Source organism: Syngnathus typhle, linkage group LG3 (assembly GCF_033458585.1).
Source record: "Syngnathus typhle isolate RoL2023-S1 ecotype Sweden linkage group LG3, RoL_Styp_1.0, whole genome shotgun sequence".
Taxonomy (NCBI): domain Eukaryota; kingdom Metazoa; phylum Chordata; class Actinopteri; order Syngnathiformes; family Syngnathidae; genus Syngnathus; species Syngnathus typhle.
Window position 1 is genome coordinate 21294548 of NC_083740.1, and position 16070 is coordinate 21310617.

General features: G+C 44.5%; 1 protein-coding gene across 6 annotated transcripts in view; it reads left to right on the forward strand.

Annotated features, from left to right (window-relative positions):
- The window catches only part of LOC133151836 (centrosomal protein of 44 kDa-like), a 30399-nt gene extending 26607 nt beyond the window's left edge, over positions 1-3792 (forward strand). For 5 of the 6 annotated variants that reach the window (XM_061275215.1, XM_061275208.1, XM_061275209.1 and 2 more), the window contains one exon: positions 3359-3792. In XM_061275215.1, coding sequence (XP_061131199.1) covers positions 3359-3446 — 88 coding nt within the window. In that variant the 3' untranslated portion in view covers positions 3447-3792. Of the gene's footprint in view, positions 1-949; positions 994-3358 lie in introns of all 6 variants that reach the window. The other variant, XM_061275212.1, reaches the window with a different exon arrangement.
- Positions 3793-16070: the final 12278 nt, after the last annotated feature.

Sequence of the window (16070 nt, forward strand, 5' to 3'; positions counted from 1 at the left end):
TCACAAGACACTGCTGGAAATGTAACTCTTTCCAAAGATGATTAAAAACGAAAAGATACGTTTCTCATAAGTGGCACACGAAGAGAACTAGTTTACACCAGGGCTGTAGACTCGGTCGGATCTTTGCACCGAGTCCGAGTCCGGCCTCTTGACCATGAGTCCGATTCCATTTTTTCTGTTAATTCATGTGACTGCTTAGTCTTTATTCAAGGCTAATTTAGATCAAAATCTAGATAATTACAACAGTTTTGTGATGGCTTTGTCTTTATTAAACATATAAACGAATACAGTAAAAAGATACTTTCAAGTTGTAATCATTAATTACACCATTATAGCTCAGACATTTATCTAAACACAAATAATTAGTGACGACCCCACAACTATCGAAACACATCAATGATATAAGCTGGGTGACATACCGTTTTTTTTCCATGTATAATGCGCAAAATTTAACTAATTTATTGTCCTAAAATCTGGGGTGCGCATTATACATGGGTACAAGTTCTCTACCTAAATTAGAGGTAATATTTTCACAACACTTTGCCATTGTGACAGCAAGCGTCTGATACGAGAGCATTGCGTTCGTATGGAGCGTATTTGAAGTGAACAGCAGAGACGAAAGGAACAAGGCAAAGTGTTGTGAAATAAAATATTACCTGTAATACGCATTTTGTTATTTGCTGATTGAAACTGCTAATTAAACTGTGAATTTGAAACTAATAGAAAGAAAACAACTCTCGCTCTTTATATAGCTGACGTGTCTTGCGCATCCGTTCTGCGCATCGGATCCATAGTGCGCATGCGCAGTTATACTGCCTCAGTATGACGTCCGGTCCGCGATGGAGATTAAAAAACAAACAATATTTGACAATAACACACCATCAAGGATTGCACCATCGCATCAAACGATGTGTCGTCAATTATGAATTTTACTGACTGTGTTGGGCAGGATGGCTGAATGCGATGCGCGATTGACAACAAACAAGAAGAAAGGTGATTTCAAGTTTTATTTCGAGGGAGATTTGTCATGTCTCGTCCCCAGTTTTGCTATGTGTCTAGGTTGCCATAGTTTCTGTTCGCGTCGCCCCTCCCTTCCTGTGTCACCTCAATCAATGTAACATGTTTTGTATTTAAGTCCTGTCTGCCCCTCGCTCACCGTCGGATCATTGCATGTGTTACTGTCATGATGTCTGTTTGGTTTCTGTTCCTGTCTTTGGTAATGTCACCCTGTCTTTTTGTTCCACGACTTTGTCGGTCAGTCCTGTTGTTGGTTTTGTTGTACCATGATTTTCTTAAAAAAAAAAAAAAATTTAAAAAAAGTTGTACCTATGTATAATGCGCACCCCAGATTTTAGGACAATAAATTAGTTAAATTTTGCGCATTATACACGGAAAAAAACGGTATTATATATATTATTATTATTATTATAATAATAAATAATTGTGATAAATAACTGGAACATCACTCAAATATTGGTGATCCCGTTGAGAGTCTCACATGCTTCTTCGCTATCGAGTTTGTTACTGCATGCGCAGTGATACTGACCGGCAGGATAACATCCGGTTGTTCCCAAAGATGATCTTTTTTCTGAAATAATTTTACGTTTACGGACTTAAGTAACCCGGCCGGGTCTTACCAAAGACTATAAAAATGGGACCCATTGTCTCCCTGCTTGGCACTCAGCATTAAAGGTTGGAATTGGGGGGTTAGATCACCAAATGATTCCCGAGCGCGGCGCCGCTGCTGCTCACTGCTCCCCTCTCCCCCAGGGGATGGATCAAAATCACACGGGGATGGGTCAAATGCAGAGGACAAATTTCACCACACCCAGATGCGTGTGTGACGATCATTGGGACTTTAAAAAATAAAAATAAAAAATTGGGTGCGTATTATACATGGGTACAGGCTTTTTTCCAGCATCAACATGCCATTTTTAGGGTGCGTATTATACATGGGGGCGCATTATACATGGAAAAAAACGGTAATCGTCCTTGACATTGGTACATAATGTAAACATTGATCCGCGTTGATCGTAACTTACGCTCCGTTTCCCCCCCAAATCTAGAGGCAAAACATTGTTCTCTCGCGGCTCCAGGGTTCTTCCATCTTGGCTGCGCGCGGGGCATTGTGGGTCTTGTACGTGCACGCTCGCAGGCAGGCAGGCGCGGGCGCGCACGCAACAATTAAATTTGTCTTCATAACAAGCAAGCAGGGGACAGTATTCCTACGCGCATTCTCAGCAGCATGATGAAAATAAAATTCAATAACGTCACTGAGGCATATTTTAACGAACTCCACTTCATTGTATGGCTTTTTAGCCCGTGCAATGTTCCAAGCCAGTTGAAACAATGCAAGTGCTTTGTAATTTTTTTGAAGAACTGTATCTGTTTTTCTGCCTGACTTTTCAAAGTCTCCAAACTTGTGCTTGTGAAATTCAGTCCCTTTTGCAAAGTCCTTATCAATATTGGCATGAAGTGAGCTGAAGTGGCGCTGGCCATTTGAAGCTTTTAAATGCGCCAATGACGTCCGACATATCAGGCAGAATGGCTTGCCATAGCGTTCAACAAAGAACAACTTTAACTCTGTTAAAAACGTCCTGTGTTCATCGTCATATATTTGTTTAGCTGTGCATTTTTTCCTTGCCATTTTGGCAAGCGTCTTGTCAGCTTTTCTGGACCTAATGGGCCCCCGTAGTCATAGTCGCCATTCATTAAAAAGCCAGCAAAACCAATCGCTCTGTTTGTCCCTCCTCCTTTGCGGGATTTCTTCTCACGTGTATGCGCGTTCGACCAAAAAACATTGAACTCAAGCGAAGCAAATACGCACGAAAAATAAACACAAATGTTTATTTTTTTTATTGTCGGACTCAGTGGACTCAGTCAAAATCAGTACCGGGTCCGGCAAAAATGACAGAGTCCGACCGAGTCAGAGTCCACAGCCCTGGTTTACACTATGTGAAAGAGCGCAATATTGCATGGATTCTGTGTTTTTGCGAACCAAAAAACAGTTTGTGAAACAAAGAAATATTGTTTCGAAATTGTACTCAAACTGATTTATTCTTGAAAATGGATGTTGTGGACCAAGACAGTACCAACATTTAATTTAAAAACATTTAAAAAGGAAGATACGTTTCTCTTAAGTAGGTGGCACACGAAGAGAACTAGCTCACAATATGTGAAAGAGCGCAATATTGCATGGATTCTGTGTTTTTGCGAACTGAAAAACAGTCCATGGAACAAAGAAATATTGTTCGAAAATTGTACTCAAACTGATTTATTCTTGAACATGGGTTTTGTGGACCAACAGTGTACAAACATTGCACTGTTTTTGAGTGTTCCTTTGTCTTGACATTTATAGGTTGAAGAGTACCTCAACTCTAATGAAGAGTACAGACTCACCCACAACACCTTACAACGAGATTGATTATTTACTTAAGTCAAAGTAACTTTATTCACAGGAGGCCCACACTTCATCAGTCGAGTTTCTGTTTGTGCTTGGCCTTTGATGATAGAGGAGGCATATTTATCTCTTTTTGATGGGAACAAAACTGAAAACTAAGTTTGGGTTATTTCTGTTTAGCAGAATTCAATAATTCTATAATCTGTAATAAATATGCAGCACGGTAGATGACTGCTTAGCACATCTGCTTTAATTCAGAGGTTATAGGTTTGTATTTGTTTTACTCTGTCATAGTTATCACTATCTGGAAATGAATTGATTGTAAATTGTTTACAATAATTTGTCTTTTGTATATATTTGTTTGATTTAGTAAAGGTTTTTGGGCCGTTTTATGAAGGTTTCTTCTTTATTGTTCTTCAATTCTGACAAATTATCTTTTTTTTAAGAATCTATGACGACCAGTCAGAATGTCTGTCAAACACAAAACGAGCTATGCAATTTAACATTACTGTCCATTGTATGGAGTGGCATATACTTAGGGACATTGGATGGTATGATGATGGTGGTTAACCAAGAGTTCTTCATGGATTTTATGTACATCTCAAATGACTTTTCTTTGCTCTAAATGCTTACTGGACACTGCTAGATAGTTGTATTTAGAATAAATAAAATCTATGAGATAAATATTGTGTTGATAGTAGCTTATGTTCATTTTTAAAACACACTTCATAAACAACCTATCAAAGTGCATTTTGTGTTTGGTAAAAAGAAGAGGACCATAAAAGGATGGATTATGAAGTCTCCAAGAATTGATATGGTTTGAGTGCTAGTGTACAGATCGATGTAATCACGTTAAAGAACAGCGAGCATACTAGATCACATAACACAAAAGCTAAACTTACTGTGACATGATGGAATAAATGATTTAACATATGCACACTAGCACTTAATACAAATGGTAATTGAAATCACCTTTTGGTATTTATACTCGACAATATACCTTGGGAATATAAGTGAAGGGTAATGACCCCAAAGATTTAATGTGTAAATGATTGGGATTGTTATGCAACTTGTGCAGACCTGGCTCAGATCATTTCATTTCAAATCATTTGAATCAAGTGTATTTAGATAGATCAACATGCATTCACACTCGCATTACTCTCACATCTGCACTGTGATCTTTAGAGTCTTCTGTTAACATAGCATGCATGTTTTTGGAATGTAGAGGAGGCAGGCCAGAGTACCATCGCTAAGATTTGACATCAAAGCCTGTGATTGTAACGCTGACACTCTTACAACCTACTCTATCATGCAGCCCTTTAATTGTACTTTTTCTATTAATCCTTAATATAATCAATCATTACAATTCAACTTGCCTCGGGATAGGAATATGGATTATGTGGATTCTCACATGACCAAACTTGGAAAACAGGTTAGCAGAGTTCCTATGTATGCGACGCTAACAAGCCCAACAACTGAAGCTGAACTTGCTAGAATTGTATTTCCTTTATTGCTGGTGACTTTGGAAAAACGTTTAATACATGTGTATGATATGGTCAACAAACAAAACCTTCACATCAGATCATGTAATTTGTGATGTCTCGGTGATAACACAACAAAGAGATTGTCGTCAGAGTGCAAGTGTCATTGATCCAGAGAAAAAGAAATTCCTCATCCTGACCAACAAATAACACGCCGCTTATCTCGTGCGTCTTCCAGCCAACATTGAGAATGAAAACGGACAAAGGAGAACATGTATTATCTTTCCTGTCAAACTATCAGCTCCGTTTTAAGGTATAGTTATTCCCACAGGATACATTTCCGACCCTGTGGCTATTAACATGGAATATTTAAAGTCCTCATTCTGCATTTTGCTTTATTCAATGCTAATTAAGACTCAAACTAATAACTGTTCTGTAAGAATGTATTGGACCTTATTTTACCAAAATACCTAAGGCACAATTACGGGGGAACCCCAGAACCGCCTTGGGAACTCAACAGATTTCGTTTTCAACGCAAAATGTTGGGAAATCTTCGTCCCTGTTCTCTGACAAAGCTTCAGAAACAGACTCGTTTCATGCGGCTATTGTAAACAATAAATCGCTCCACCTGCCACGGGTCAGCGTTGGTTGGCATTGTTGTTTGGCGGGTTGTAGACCATTGTAAGGCTGCACTGTACTAGAGAAGAAACATGGGTCCCAAGAAAGATGCTAGAGCAGGGGTGGGCAAACTATGGCCCGCGGGCCACATCCGGCCCACAGGACCGTTTAATCCGCCCCGCCAATCCTGAATAAATTGTATTATTAAACATTTTTTTGGGTCATTTTGGCTGCAATGACTGCGTTTCCCCAGCAGATGGGGAACCGCTCGCCCGCGCATTTACTACCGGAAGCCGTGTCAGAAAGCTCGGTGCACACTCACAAGTGCGTGTACGTACTCAGTAGTACGAACATGGCGCACTCGCGCTCTATTTGTACCAGTCCCGAATTTAGAGCGTGGGCTGTGACGACAGCATTCTTGTAATTCGCACGCTGAGCTTTCAGATACAGTTTTACGCTAAAGCCACCTGCAAACCTTCCCCTGGAATCCTTCTATTAAAATGAGTCGCCCAAGGAAAAGCAAGGTGGACACAGTGCCTAGTGTTTAAAAAAGAGTGGCCAATTTGGCTCGACGTACGCGACATGAACATCAACATTAACCCCGTCACAGATCGAGGTAAACGGACCAACACCTCAGATCTCTCCTAAGAATTGCTGCAACAAATTTTACCCCAGACTATGACGCACTAGCAAAAAAGGGAGACCAACAACACTGTTCCCACTGAAAATGAAGGAGAGGCTCACAAGTTTGTTGTAAAAAAATGCATTTTGAATATGATTTGTACACATAGCAGGGATTGAAACTAGCAACCATTCTCATTTTCAAACAATGCAGGATGCTCAAGGACATTGATGCACCACCTGTCTGCGACTAATCTTAACCTGTAAAGTTCTTAAGGCTTACTTTAAGGAAGTGTTTCCCGTTTCCTCACCTCTGTTACCAGGTGTTTGTGAGCTAAAACTGTGCTCTGATTTTCAGATACCCCTCACCGTGTTGCCGTTTTGATTACTTTATTTGGATGTATGCTTTCACCGATTCTTCAAGATATATTTGGTCAGAATGTTTGCCGTTTGATGCGATCTCATAAGATACACATCTTTCATTAATCTGACCTGCAGGCACTGAAGTGATGGAGATTCATAATAACAGTGTCGTGTTTTATGAGAATCACTGATTCACAGTTTTTTAGTGATTTTTTTTAATGTTGTTAATAAATGCATTTGTTTTTAAAAAACTTGTCTGGAATATCCATGCTTTACTACCTACTAAAGGCCAAAATCTTTTATGCGATGACCTTTACAGGTCGCTTATATTACTTCACACAAACACTACGTCCATCTGCTCCTGGTTCGGCCCTCCGGTCCAAATTTAGAACCCAGTTTGGCCCGCGTGTCAAAACGTTTGCCCACCCCTGTGCTAGAGGAAAGTGGCGAGAACAACGATAGAGCTGAGAAAGGCGATCAGAGGCAAGTATGAAAGAGGGGTTTGTGTGATGGACTAGGCAAGTGCTGAGAGTACCCATAAGTTAATTTTTGAGGAATAGAAAAGCAATTAAAAACTGCTACTGTTGCTAAGGGGGTTACCAAACAGGTCCCAACAGGTGGAAAAAAACAACGAAAACACTGACAAAATGCAGCCACTGGATTTTTCTTATGGAAGGTGATTCCTCTTACAAGCAATGTCCACTCCTCCTCTCCACCTCGGTGTTCATAGATTCAGCGTGTCATCAAAGTCAAGGTATATAGATCTCAAATGTACTGTTTAAATTATGTTTCTTATTTAATTTATAATCCATCCATCCATTTTCTGACCCGCTTAGTCCCCACAGGGGTCGCGGATGTGCTGGAGCTATTATACACTGCTCAAAAAAATTAAAGGAACACTTTGAAAACACATCAGATTTCAACGGTGACATTTTTTTGGGGGGATATCTATACTGATATGGACAGTTTAATGTCTCAGGAACAAAAGGATGCCACATCTTTTGATGGAAATAAAGGTTTTCAGCCTACAGAGGGCTCAGTATATACACACGCCATTTCGACCACGTCACTGTTGCCCCCCAAAATGCGACTTATACTCCGGAGCGACTTATATGTTTTTTTTCACATTTTTGGGCATTTTATGGCTGGTGCGGTTTATACTCCGGAGCGATTTATAGTCCAAAAATTACGGTAGATTACTGTTTGACCCACTCATGACAGGTCACTTTAGAGCAGGCCGGGGCACAGGTGATTAGACCACCTGTTAGGATGGGTTTGGAGTCTGTTAACTTAAAGTTAACTATCGCTAGGCTAGACTTCCAGCATGCACATAGCTCCTTGTGTAGACTAGAGCGTCACAGTTTGAATCGTGCTACAGTACACATGAACACACTTTCTACTGGGGTAGTAGACAAATCCACTCACTCCACCCCGACCAGTATCGCTGATGAAACGGTGCCTGTTTCAGATCATTTTACATGTGTAACAAATATTTACTATCAAATTCCCACGGTCGTATCGTCCCACCGCGCGAATAAACATTTGAGAGGCGATGTCAGGCCTAGAGAACACAATCTTACTCGCATTTCGTTCAAAAATCCTTCGATAGATACGAACCCTGATCGACCGATTACACTTAAACTCGGTTTTATGAGTATTAGATTGCTTCATACGAAAGCAGTTCTCGTTAATGATCTCATCACGGAACATAATCTAAACGTTTTTGGTCTTTGCGAGACCTGGTTAAAACCAAATGAACTGCTGCCGCTTAATGAGGCCTTGCCTCCAAATTTTGTGATCTTGCATGTGGCGCATCCTCGAAAAAAGGGTGGGGGTGTCGCCCTCATCTCAAATTCCGAGCTTAGATTTAGGCCTCGTTCGATTAACGTATTTAAAACATTTGAAGTTCTCACTGTTCGATCCACCGCTTTGCCGTCATTTTATCTTGCTGTTATTTACTGTCCACCCGGGGCTTCTGGATGAATTTTTAGAATTCGTGGCTGATCTCGTGACAAATGCGGATAATATAATAATCATGGGCGATTTCAATATCCACATGAATTTACCGTCAGAGCCACTTACTTCGGCGTTTCAGACTTTAACTGATATGTTTGGTTTTACGCAAGCTGTACAGGCAGCAACACATAAGAATGGAAATACCTTAAATCTGGTACTATCCCGAAGACTTGCAACCTCAAATATAACAGTACTGCCATACACTACTGTTTTGTCTGATCATTATGTACTTAATAAAATTTGAAATTTTAGTTCTTTGTCAAAGACAAGAGAGCAATCAGAATTATAGCAGCCGTAATATTAACTCCATGACTGCTACTGCGCTATCTGAGTTACTGTTGCCGGCAACTGCCATATTTCCCGCTGCCCGCTGAAGGCCACTCCCCCTTCACACGAGCTGCCCCTGTGCCTCTCTGCCGACAGCGTGAGGAGGGCGCTTGCCGCTATCAACATCCGTAAGGCGGCGGGCCCTGACAACATCCCGGGTCGAGCGCTGAAGGACTGCGCTGGGGAGCTGACGGGTGTCTTCACGGACATCTTTAACATTTCCCTGCAGCTGGCCGTCGTCCCGTCGTGTTTCAAGGCTGCCACCATCGTACCTGTGCCGAAGAAACCTGCTCCGTCCTGCTTCAATGACTACCGCCCCGTGGCACTTACGCCCATCATCATAAAGTGCTTTGAGCGGCTTGTCATGGAGCACATCCGATCTGTTCTCCGCCCCAACATTGACCCCTTCCAGTTTGCGTACCGTGCCAAACGGTCCTCTGAGGATACCATCTGCTCTGCCCTCCACTCAGCCCTCACCCACCTGGAGAGAAGGGACTCGTATGTGAGATTGCTGTTTGTGGACTTCAGTTCTGCCTTCAACACCATTGTGCCACAACGTCTCATCCGCAAACTCGACGAGCTGGGCCTCAATAACTACCTCTACTGGACTTCCTTTGTCAGAGGCCACAGGTGGTACGTGATGGCGACAAAATCTCCGCCAGCATCACGCTGAGCACAGGGGCCCCCCAAGGCTGCGTGCTCAGTCCGCTGCTCTTCACCCTGCTGACGCATGACTGCACTGCAACCTACAGCGACAACCGCATTGTGAAGTTTGCTGACGACACGACTCTAGGGACCAAGGGAGACGAGACTCATTACAGGTTGGAGGTTGACCTTCTGACTACGTGGTGCAGGGACAACAACCTCCTGCTGAACGTCGACAAGACCAAGGAGATTGTTGTTGACTTCCGGAAGGGTCACACCCAACACCTGCCGCTGACCATCGACGGTGCTGTGGTGGAGAGAGTGAGCAGCGCCAGGTTCCTGGGGGTGCACATCAGTGTGGATCTCTCCTGGTCCACCAACACCGCGTCACTGGCGAAAAAGGCCCAGCGCCGCCTGTACTTCCTGCGGAAACTCAGGCGAGCGAGCGCTCCTCCGGCCGTCATGACTACATTTTACCGCGGCACCATTGAGAGCGTCCTCTCCAGCTGTATTGCTGTTTGGGGTGGTAGCTGCACTGACTACAACATGAAGGCCCTGCAGCGCATAGTGAACACGGCTGGTAAGATTATTGGTGCTTCATTCCCCTCCTTGAAAGACATTTACACCTCCCATCTCACCCGTAAGGCGACCACGATTGTGAGTGATGTGAGTCACCCCGCTCACTCTTTGTTTGATCTTCTGCCCTCTGGGAAGAGGTACAGGAGCCTGCTCTCCCGCACCACCAGACTCACCAACAGCTTCATACTCCAGGCTGTTAGGATCCTGAACTCTCTCCCCCTTTCTGCGTAGCGTCCTGTACTTTGCGCTATGCTTACTGTCTGCTGTATGCACACTGGCTCAGTTTTGCCCCTCTTATTTATTGTGTTATTTGTTTATTATTTATTCATCACTCATATTATTTATTTATTATTTATTGTTTGTGCCTTCTTGTTTTTATTTTGTGTCGTCTACTTGTATGTCTATCGTGTACCATGTCTCGTCACCGTGGGATAGAGGAAACGGAACTTTGGTTTCTTTGTGTGTCTTGACATATGAAGGGATTGACAATAAAGCAGACTTTGACTTTGATATCGGCTCTATTGATAATCTCACAAATGAATTCAATGCGACGTTGTTAAATGCCATCGACTCTGTGGCGCCGCTACGTCTGAAAACTCGCCGTAGATTGCCTACTCCGTGGTTCACAGATGAAACACGTACGCTTTAAGCAATTATGTAGAAAGCATGAGCACAGATGGCGTTTAACCAAACTTGAGGTTTTCCATCAGGCATGGCAGGACAGCCTCCTGAAATATAAAGATGCGCTCGTCGATTGAATCCGTTAAGGATAAGATAAAGAATACCATTCCAATCGCTCAGTTGAGACCGCCGATTACCGGCGCTGATCATCATGCAGTAACCCCCTCAAATTTTAAAGCGTTTCCCTTGAAATGCTTACTCAATAGGTTAGTGCGGCTAAACAAACACGTTAACTCGACCCGCTTCCAGCCAAACTACTTAAAGAATTATTTCAAATTTTAGGACCGTCCGTCTTAAATATAATTAATCGTCTGTCTCCTCTGGGATAGTGCCAACAGCCTTTAAAACCGCTATCATTTAACCGTTACTTAAGCGACCAAATCTTGACCCGAACTGTCTCAGTAATTATAGGCCAGTTTCAAACCTCCCATTCATAGCAAAACTTCTTGAAAAAGTAGTAGCGCAGCAGCTTATTGATTACATGGTCGCCAATAATCGATATGAATCTTTTCAGTATGGTTTTAGAGCTAATCATTCCACTGAGTCTGCACTTGCTAAAGTGACTAATGATCTCCTCATAGCTATGGATTCAAACACTTCATCGATATTGTTACTACTCGATCTTAGTTCTGCCTTCGACACTGTAGACTTCGATATTTTATTAGAGCGTCTTAAAAGTTGTGTTGGTATTTCAGGGTCAGCACGAGGCTGATCTATTCCTATCTATCAGACAGGACGCACCGAGTGGTCCATGGCAATAGGTCCTCTGAGCTCGATAATGTTAGGTGCGGTGTCCCACAGGGATCGGTACTTGGACCAATTCTATTTAATATTCATATGATTCCGCTTGGGGACATAATACGTAAATATAATATTAGTTTTCAATGTTACGCGGATGACACCCAATTATATATGCCGTTATCAATGACAGATCCGCGGGACTGTTGTAATCTTGAGGCGTGCCTTGCGGAGATCAAGCAATGGATGTCTCTCAACTTCCTTCGTCTTAGCCCAGATAAAACTGAGATGTTGATAAATGGTCCAACTCGTTATCAACACTTATTTAAGGAAACCATTATAACTATAGATAACCGTACTATCACTCAGAGCGATACTATAATTAATCTCGGGGTAATATTTGACCAAACTCTCTCCTTTCAAAAGCACATTAAGAATATAACCAGAATTGTGTTTTTTCACCTTTGTAATATTGCTAAGATTCGTCCGATCCTCTCGACCGGTGATGCAGAAACTTTTATTTATGCGTTCATCACGTCGCGCCTGGACTACTGTAATGCATTATTCTCTAGTCTTCCTAAGTCCAGCATCAAAAGTCTACAGTTAGTACAAAATGCTGCTGAAAGGCTGCTCTCACAGACAAGAAAATCTTATCACATTACCCCAATATTAGCCAACTAACATTGGCTCCCGGTCCATTTAAGATGTGACTTCAAGGTTCTTCTATTAACCTATAAATCACTGCATGGCTTAGCACCTTCATATCTCGTCGACCTAGTAGTTGTTCCTTTTGTTCCGTTTCGTAACTTTCGTTCGCAAAACGCTAGTCTTTTAGTGACACCGAGGGCCAAGAAAATGTCTGTAGCGCAATGCCCTACCAATGGATATTAGAACTGCTACCTCACTAGAGACATTTAAGACACTTTGAAAGACCCATTTCTATGATATGGCCTTTAATTAACCTGTAGTGGCCGATTCGGCTGGAGTTTGTTTTCGCTCCACGATGCTGAGCAATGAGCACAGGGCACACTACAGGACGTCGTGCCCTAAGGCCTCCCTCGTGAAGTCTGTTTCTGACTGTTTGGGCGGAGACATTCACACCAGTCAGACATTCACTGAGACTCGGTTGACCGTCAACATTCCGGACTCTGCTGTACATCTGGAGCGGCTAGCGTGCTATCGGGCGGACCGGGCCATTGTACAAGGGGGAAAATCTCGAGGAGGTGGAATATGCGTCTACATCCGTGACGAATGGTGCCGGGACTCTGTGGTGGTATGCAAGCACTGCTCGCCACTTGCGGAGTTTGTGATCATTAAGTACCGTCCTTTTTACCTGCCAAGGGAATTTACCGCGATTCTGCTAGTCGCGGATTACATTCCGCCTGCCAACGTCGAAGGCGACAGGATCGCGGCTCTTAGTGAACTGTACCAGGGTGTCAGTGAACAACAGACAGCGCACCCTGACGGTTTCACCATTTCGCTGGGGATTTTAATCATGCTAACCTGAAGTCTGTTTTTCCGAGGCTTCACCAGCATGTTAATTTTCCGACACGTGGCGACAGCTTCCTGGACCTGGTCTACTCTTCGCATAAAGGAGCTTTCAAAGCCGCCCCCCTCCCCCACCTTGGACTTTCTGACTATATCACCGTTATGCTTTTGCCCGCATACAGACAAATGGGGAAAGCATCCAGACCGGTTCGCAAGCGGGTCCGGGTGTGGCCTGAGGGTGCCTCTGATGCGCTTCGTGACTGCTTTGGCTGACTGGGATATGTTTAGGCGGGCTGCCTATTGCGACGATCGGACAGACATTAAGGAGTATACTGACTCTGTTTCCTCCTACATCACGAAGTGCATTGATGATGTGACTCACTCAAAATCCATCGTCACTCGGGCTAACCGGAAGCCATGGCTGACAGGGGCTGTCTTCAGGCTGCTGAGGGCCAGGGACAAAGCCTTTAGAGCAGGGGATGAGGCTGGCTTGAGGACTGCGAGGGCCGGCCTGTCCCGGGGCATCAAGGAAGCGAAGAGGGCGTTCTCTTGCAACATTACCGCCCACGTCAAAGACGGCAGGGACGTACGGAGCCTTTGGCAGGGCATTCGGACCATCACGGACTACAAGCCCGCACCGCAGAGCTGTGCAGGCGACGTCCGTCTGCTAAATGATCTTAACCGCTTCTTTGCTCGCTTCGACGCTCAGAACAGCACTTGCCCGCTGAAGGCCACTCCCCCTTCACACGAGCAGCCCCTATGCCTCTCTGCCGACAGCGTGAGGAGGGTGCTTGCCGCTATCAACATCCGTAAGGCGGCGGGCCCTGACAGCATCCCGGGTCAAGCGCTGAATGACTGCGCTGGGGAGCTGACGGGTGTCTTCACGGACATCTTTAACATTTCCCTGCAGCAGGCCATCGTGTTTCACGGCTGCCACCATCGTACCTGTGCCGAAGAAACCTGCTCCGTCCTGCTTCAATGACTACCGCCCCGTGGCACTTACGCCCATCATCATGAAGTGCTTTGAGCGGCTTGTCATGGAGCACATCCGATCCGTTCTCCCCCCCCATCATAGACCCCTTCCCGTCTGAGAATGCCATCTGCTCTGCCCTCCACTCGGCCCTCACCCACCTGGAGAGAAGGGACTCGTATGTGAGATTTCTGTTTGTGGACTTCAGTTCTGCCTTCAACACCATTGTGCCGCAACGTCTCATCTGCAAACTCGACAAGCTGGCCCTCAGTACCCACTTCTGCAACTGGCTACTGGACTTCCTCTGTCAGAGGCCACAGGTGGTACGTGTTGGCGACAAAATCTCCGCCAGAATCACGCTGAGTGAGCACAGGGGCCCCCCAAGGCTGCGTGCTCAGTCCGCTGCTCTTCACCCTGCTGACGCATGACTGTACTGCAACCTACAGCGACAACCGCATAGTGAAGTTTGCTGATGACACGACTCTGGTGGGTCTCATCACCAAGGGAAACGAGACTCAATACAGGTTGGAGGTTGACCTTCTGACCACGTGGTGCAGGGACAACAACCTCCTGCTGAACGTCGACAAGACCAAGGAGATTGTTGTTGACTTCCGGAAGGGTCAGACCCAACACCTGCCGCTGACCATCAACGGTGCTGTGGTGGAGAGAGTGAGCAGCGCCAGGTTCCTGGGGGTGCACATCAGTGAGGATCTCTCCTGGTCCACCAACACCGCGTCACTGGCGAAGAAGGCCCAGCGCCGCCTGTACTTCCTGCGGAAACTCAGGCGAGCGAGCGCTCCTCCGGCCGTCATGACTACATTTTACCGCGGCACCATTGAGAGCGTCCTCTCCAGCTGTATTGCTGTATGGGGTGGTAGCTGCACTGACTACAACATGAAGGCCCTGCAGCGCATAGTGAACACGGCTGGTAAGATTATTGGTGCTTCATTCCCCTCCTTGAAAGACATTAACACCTCCCATCTCACCCGTAAGGCGACCACGATTGTGAGTGATGTGAGTCACCCCGCTCACTCTTTGTTAGATCTTCTGCCTTCTGGGAAGAGGTACAGCAGCCTGCGCTCCCGCACCACCAGACTCACCAACAGCTTCATACTCCAGGCTGTTAGGTTCCTGAACTCTCTCCCCCTTTCTGCGTAGCGTCCTGTACTTTTGCGCTATGCTTACTGTCTGCTGTATGCACACTTGCTCCGTTTTGCTCCTCTTATTTATTGTGTTATTTATTATTATTTATTCATCACTCTTATTATTTATTGTTTGTGCCTTCTTGTTTTTATTTAGTGTCGTTTACTTGTATGTCTATCGTGTACTATGTCTCGTCACCGTGAGATAGAGGAAACGTAATTTCGGTTTCTTTGTGTGTCTTGACATGTGAAGAGATTGACAATAAAGCAGACTTTGACTTTGAAATAGGTCAAGTCCAAGTCAAGTCCTTAAATAGGTCAATTGGTCAAGTCAGTAGCCTGCTGGAGGTCATTCTGCAGGGCTCGGGCAGTGCTCAACCTGTTCCTCGTTGCACAAAGCAGCAGATATCGGTCCTGCTGATGGAATGAGGACCGTCTACGGCCCTGTCCAGCTCTCCTAGAGTAACTGCCTGTTTCTTGGAATCTCCTCCATGCTCTGGAGATTGTACTGGGAGACGTATAAAATCTTTTTGCAAGAGCACGCATGGATGTGCCATCCTGGAGGAGTTGCACAACTTCAGGAGGGTTAAGAAGTCGCCTCATGCTCCCAGTCGTGATAATGACTCTAGCTAAAGCCAACACTTGTGGAAAAACAGAGGGAGGAACTTGAAATGGCCTCCACGTGCAAAACCAGTCCTGTTTTGGGGACCATCTCGTTGTTGCCCCTCTAGTGCACATGCTGTTAATTCCATCAACACAAATGCAGATGAAACTGATTAACGACCCCCTCGTACCTGACCAAAACCTTATCAGAAAAGTCTAATTTAATTCATGCCATACCCTGATAAAAAACTGTTCCTTTAATTTTTTTGAGCAGTGTATATTATTTAGTTTTTTATATTCAACCCTGCGCATCTTCGCTCCGCAATTGTGGTATAAAAAAGGGAACGTTAGTGTAAAAATTTGCTGGCTGAGAACAGATTGTTGGGTTTTCAGTTATT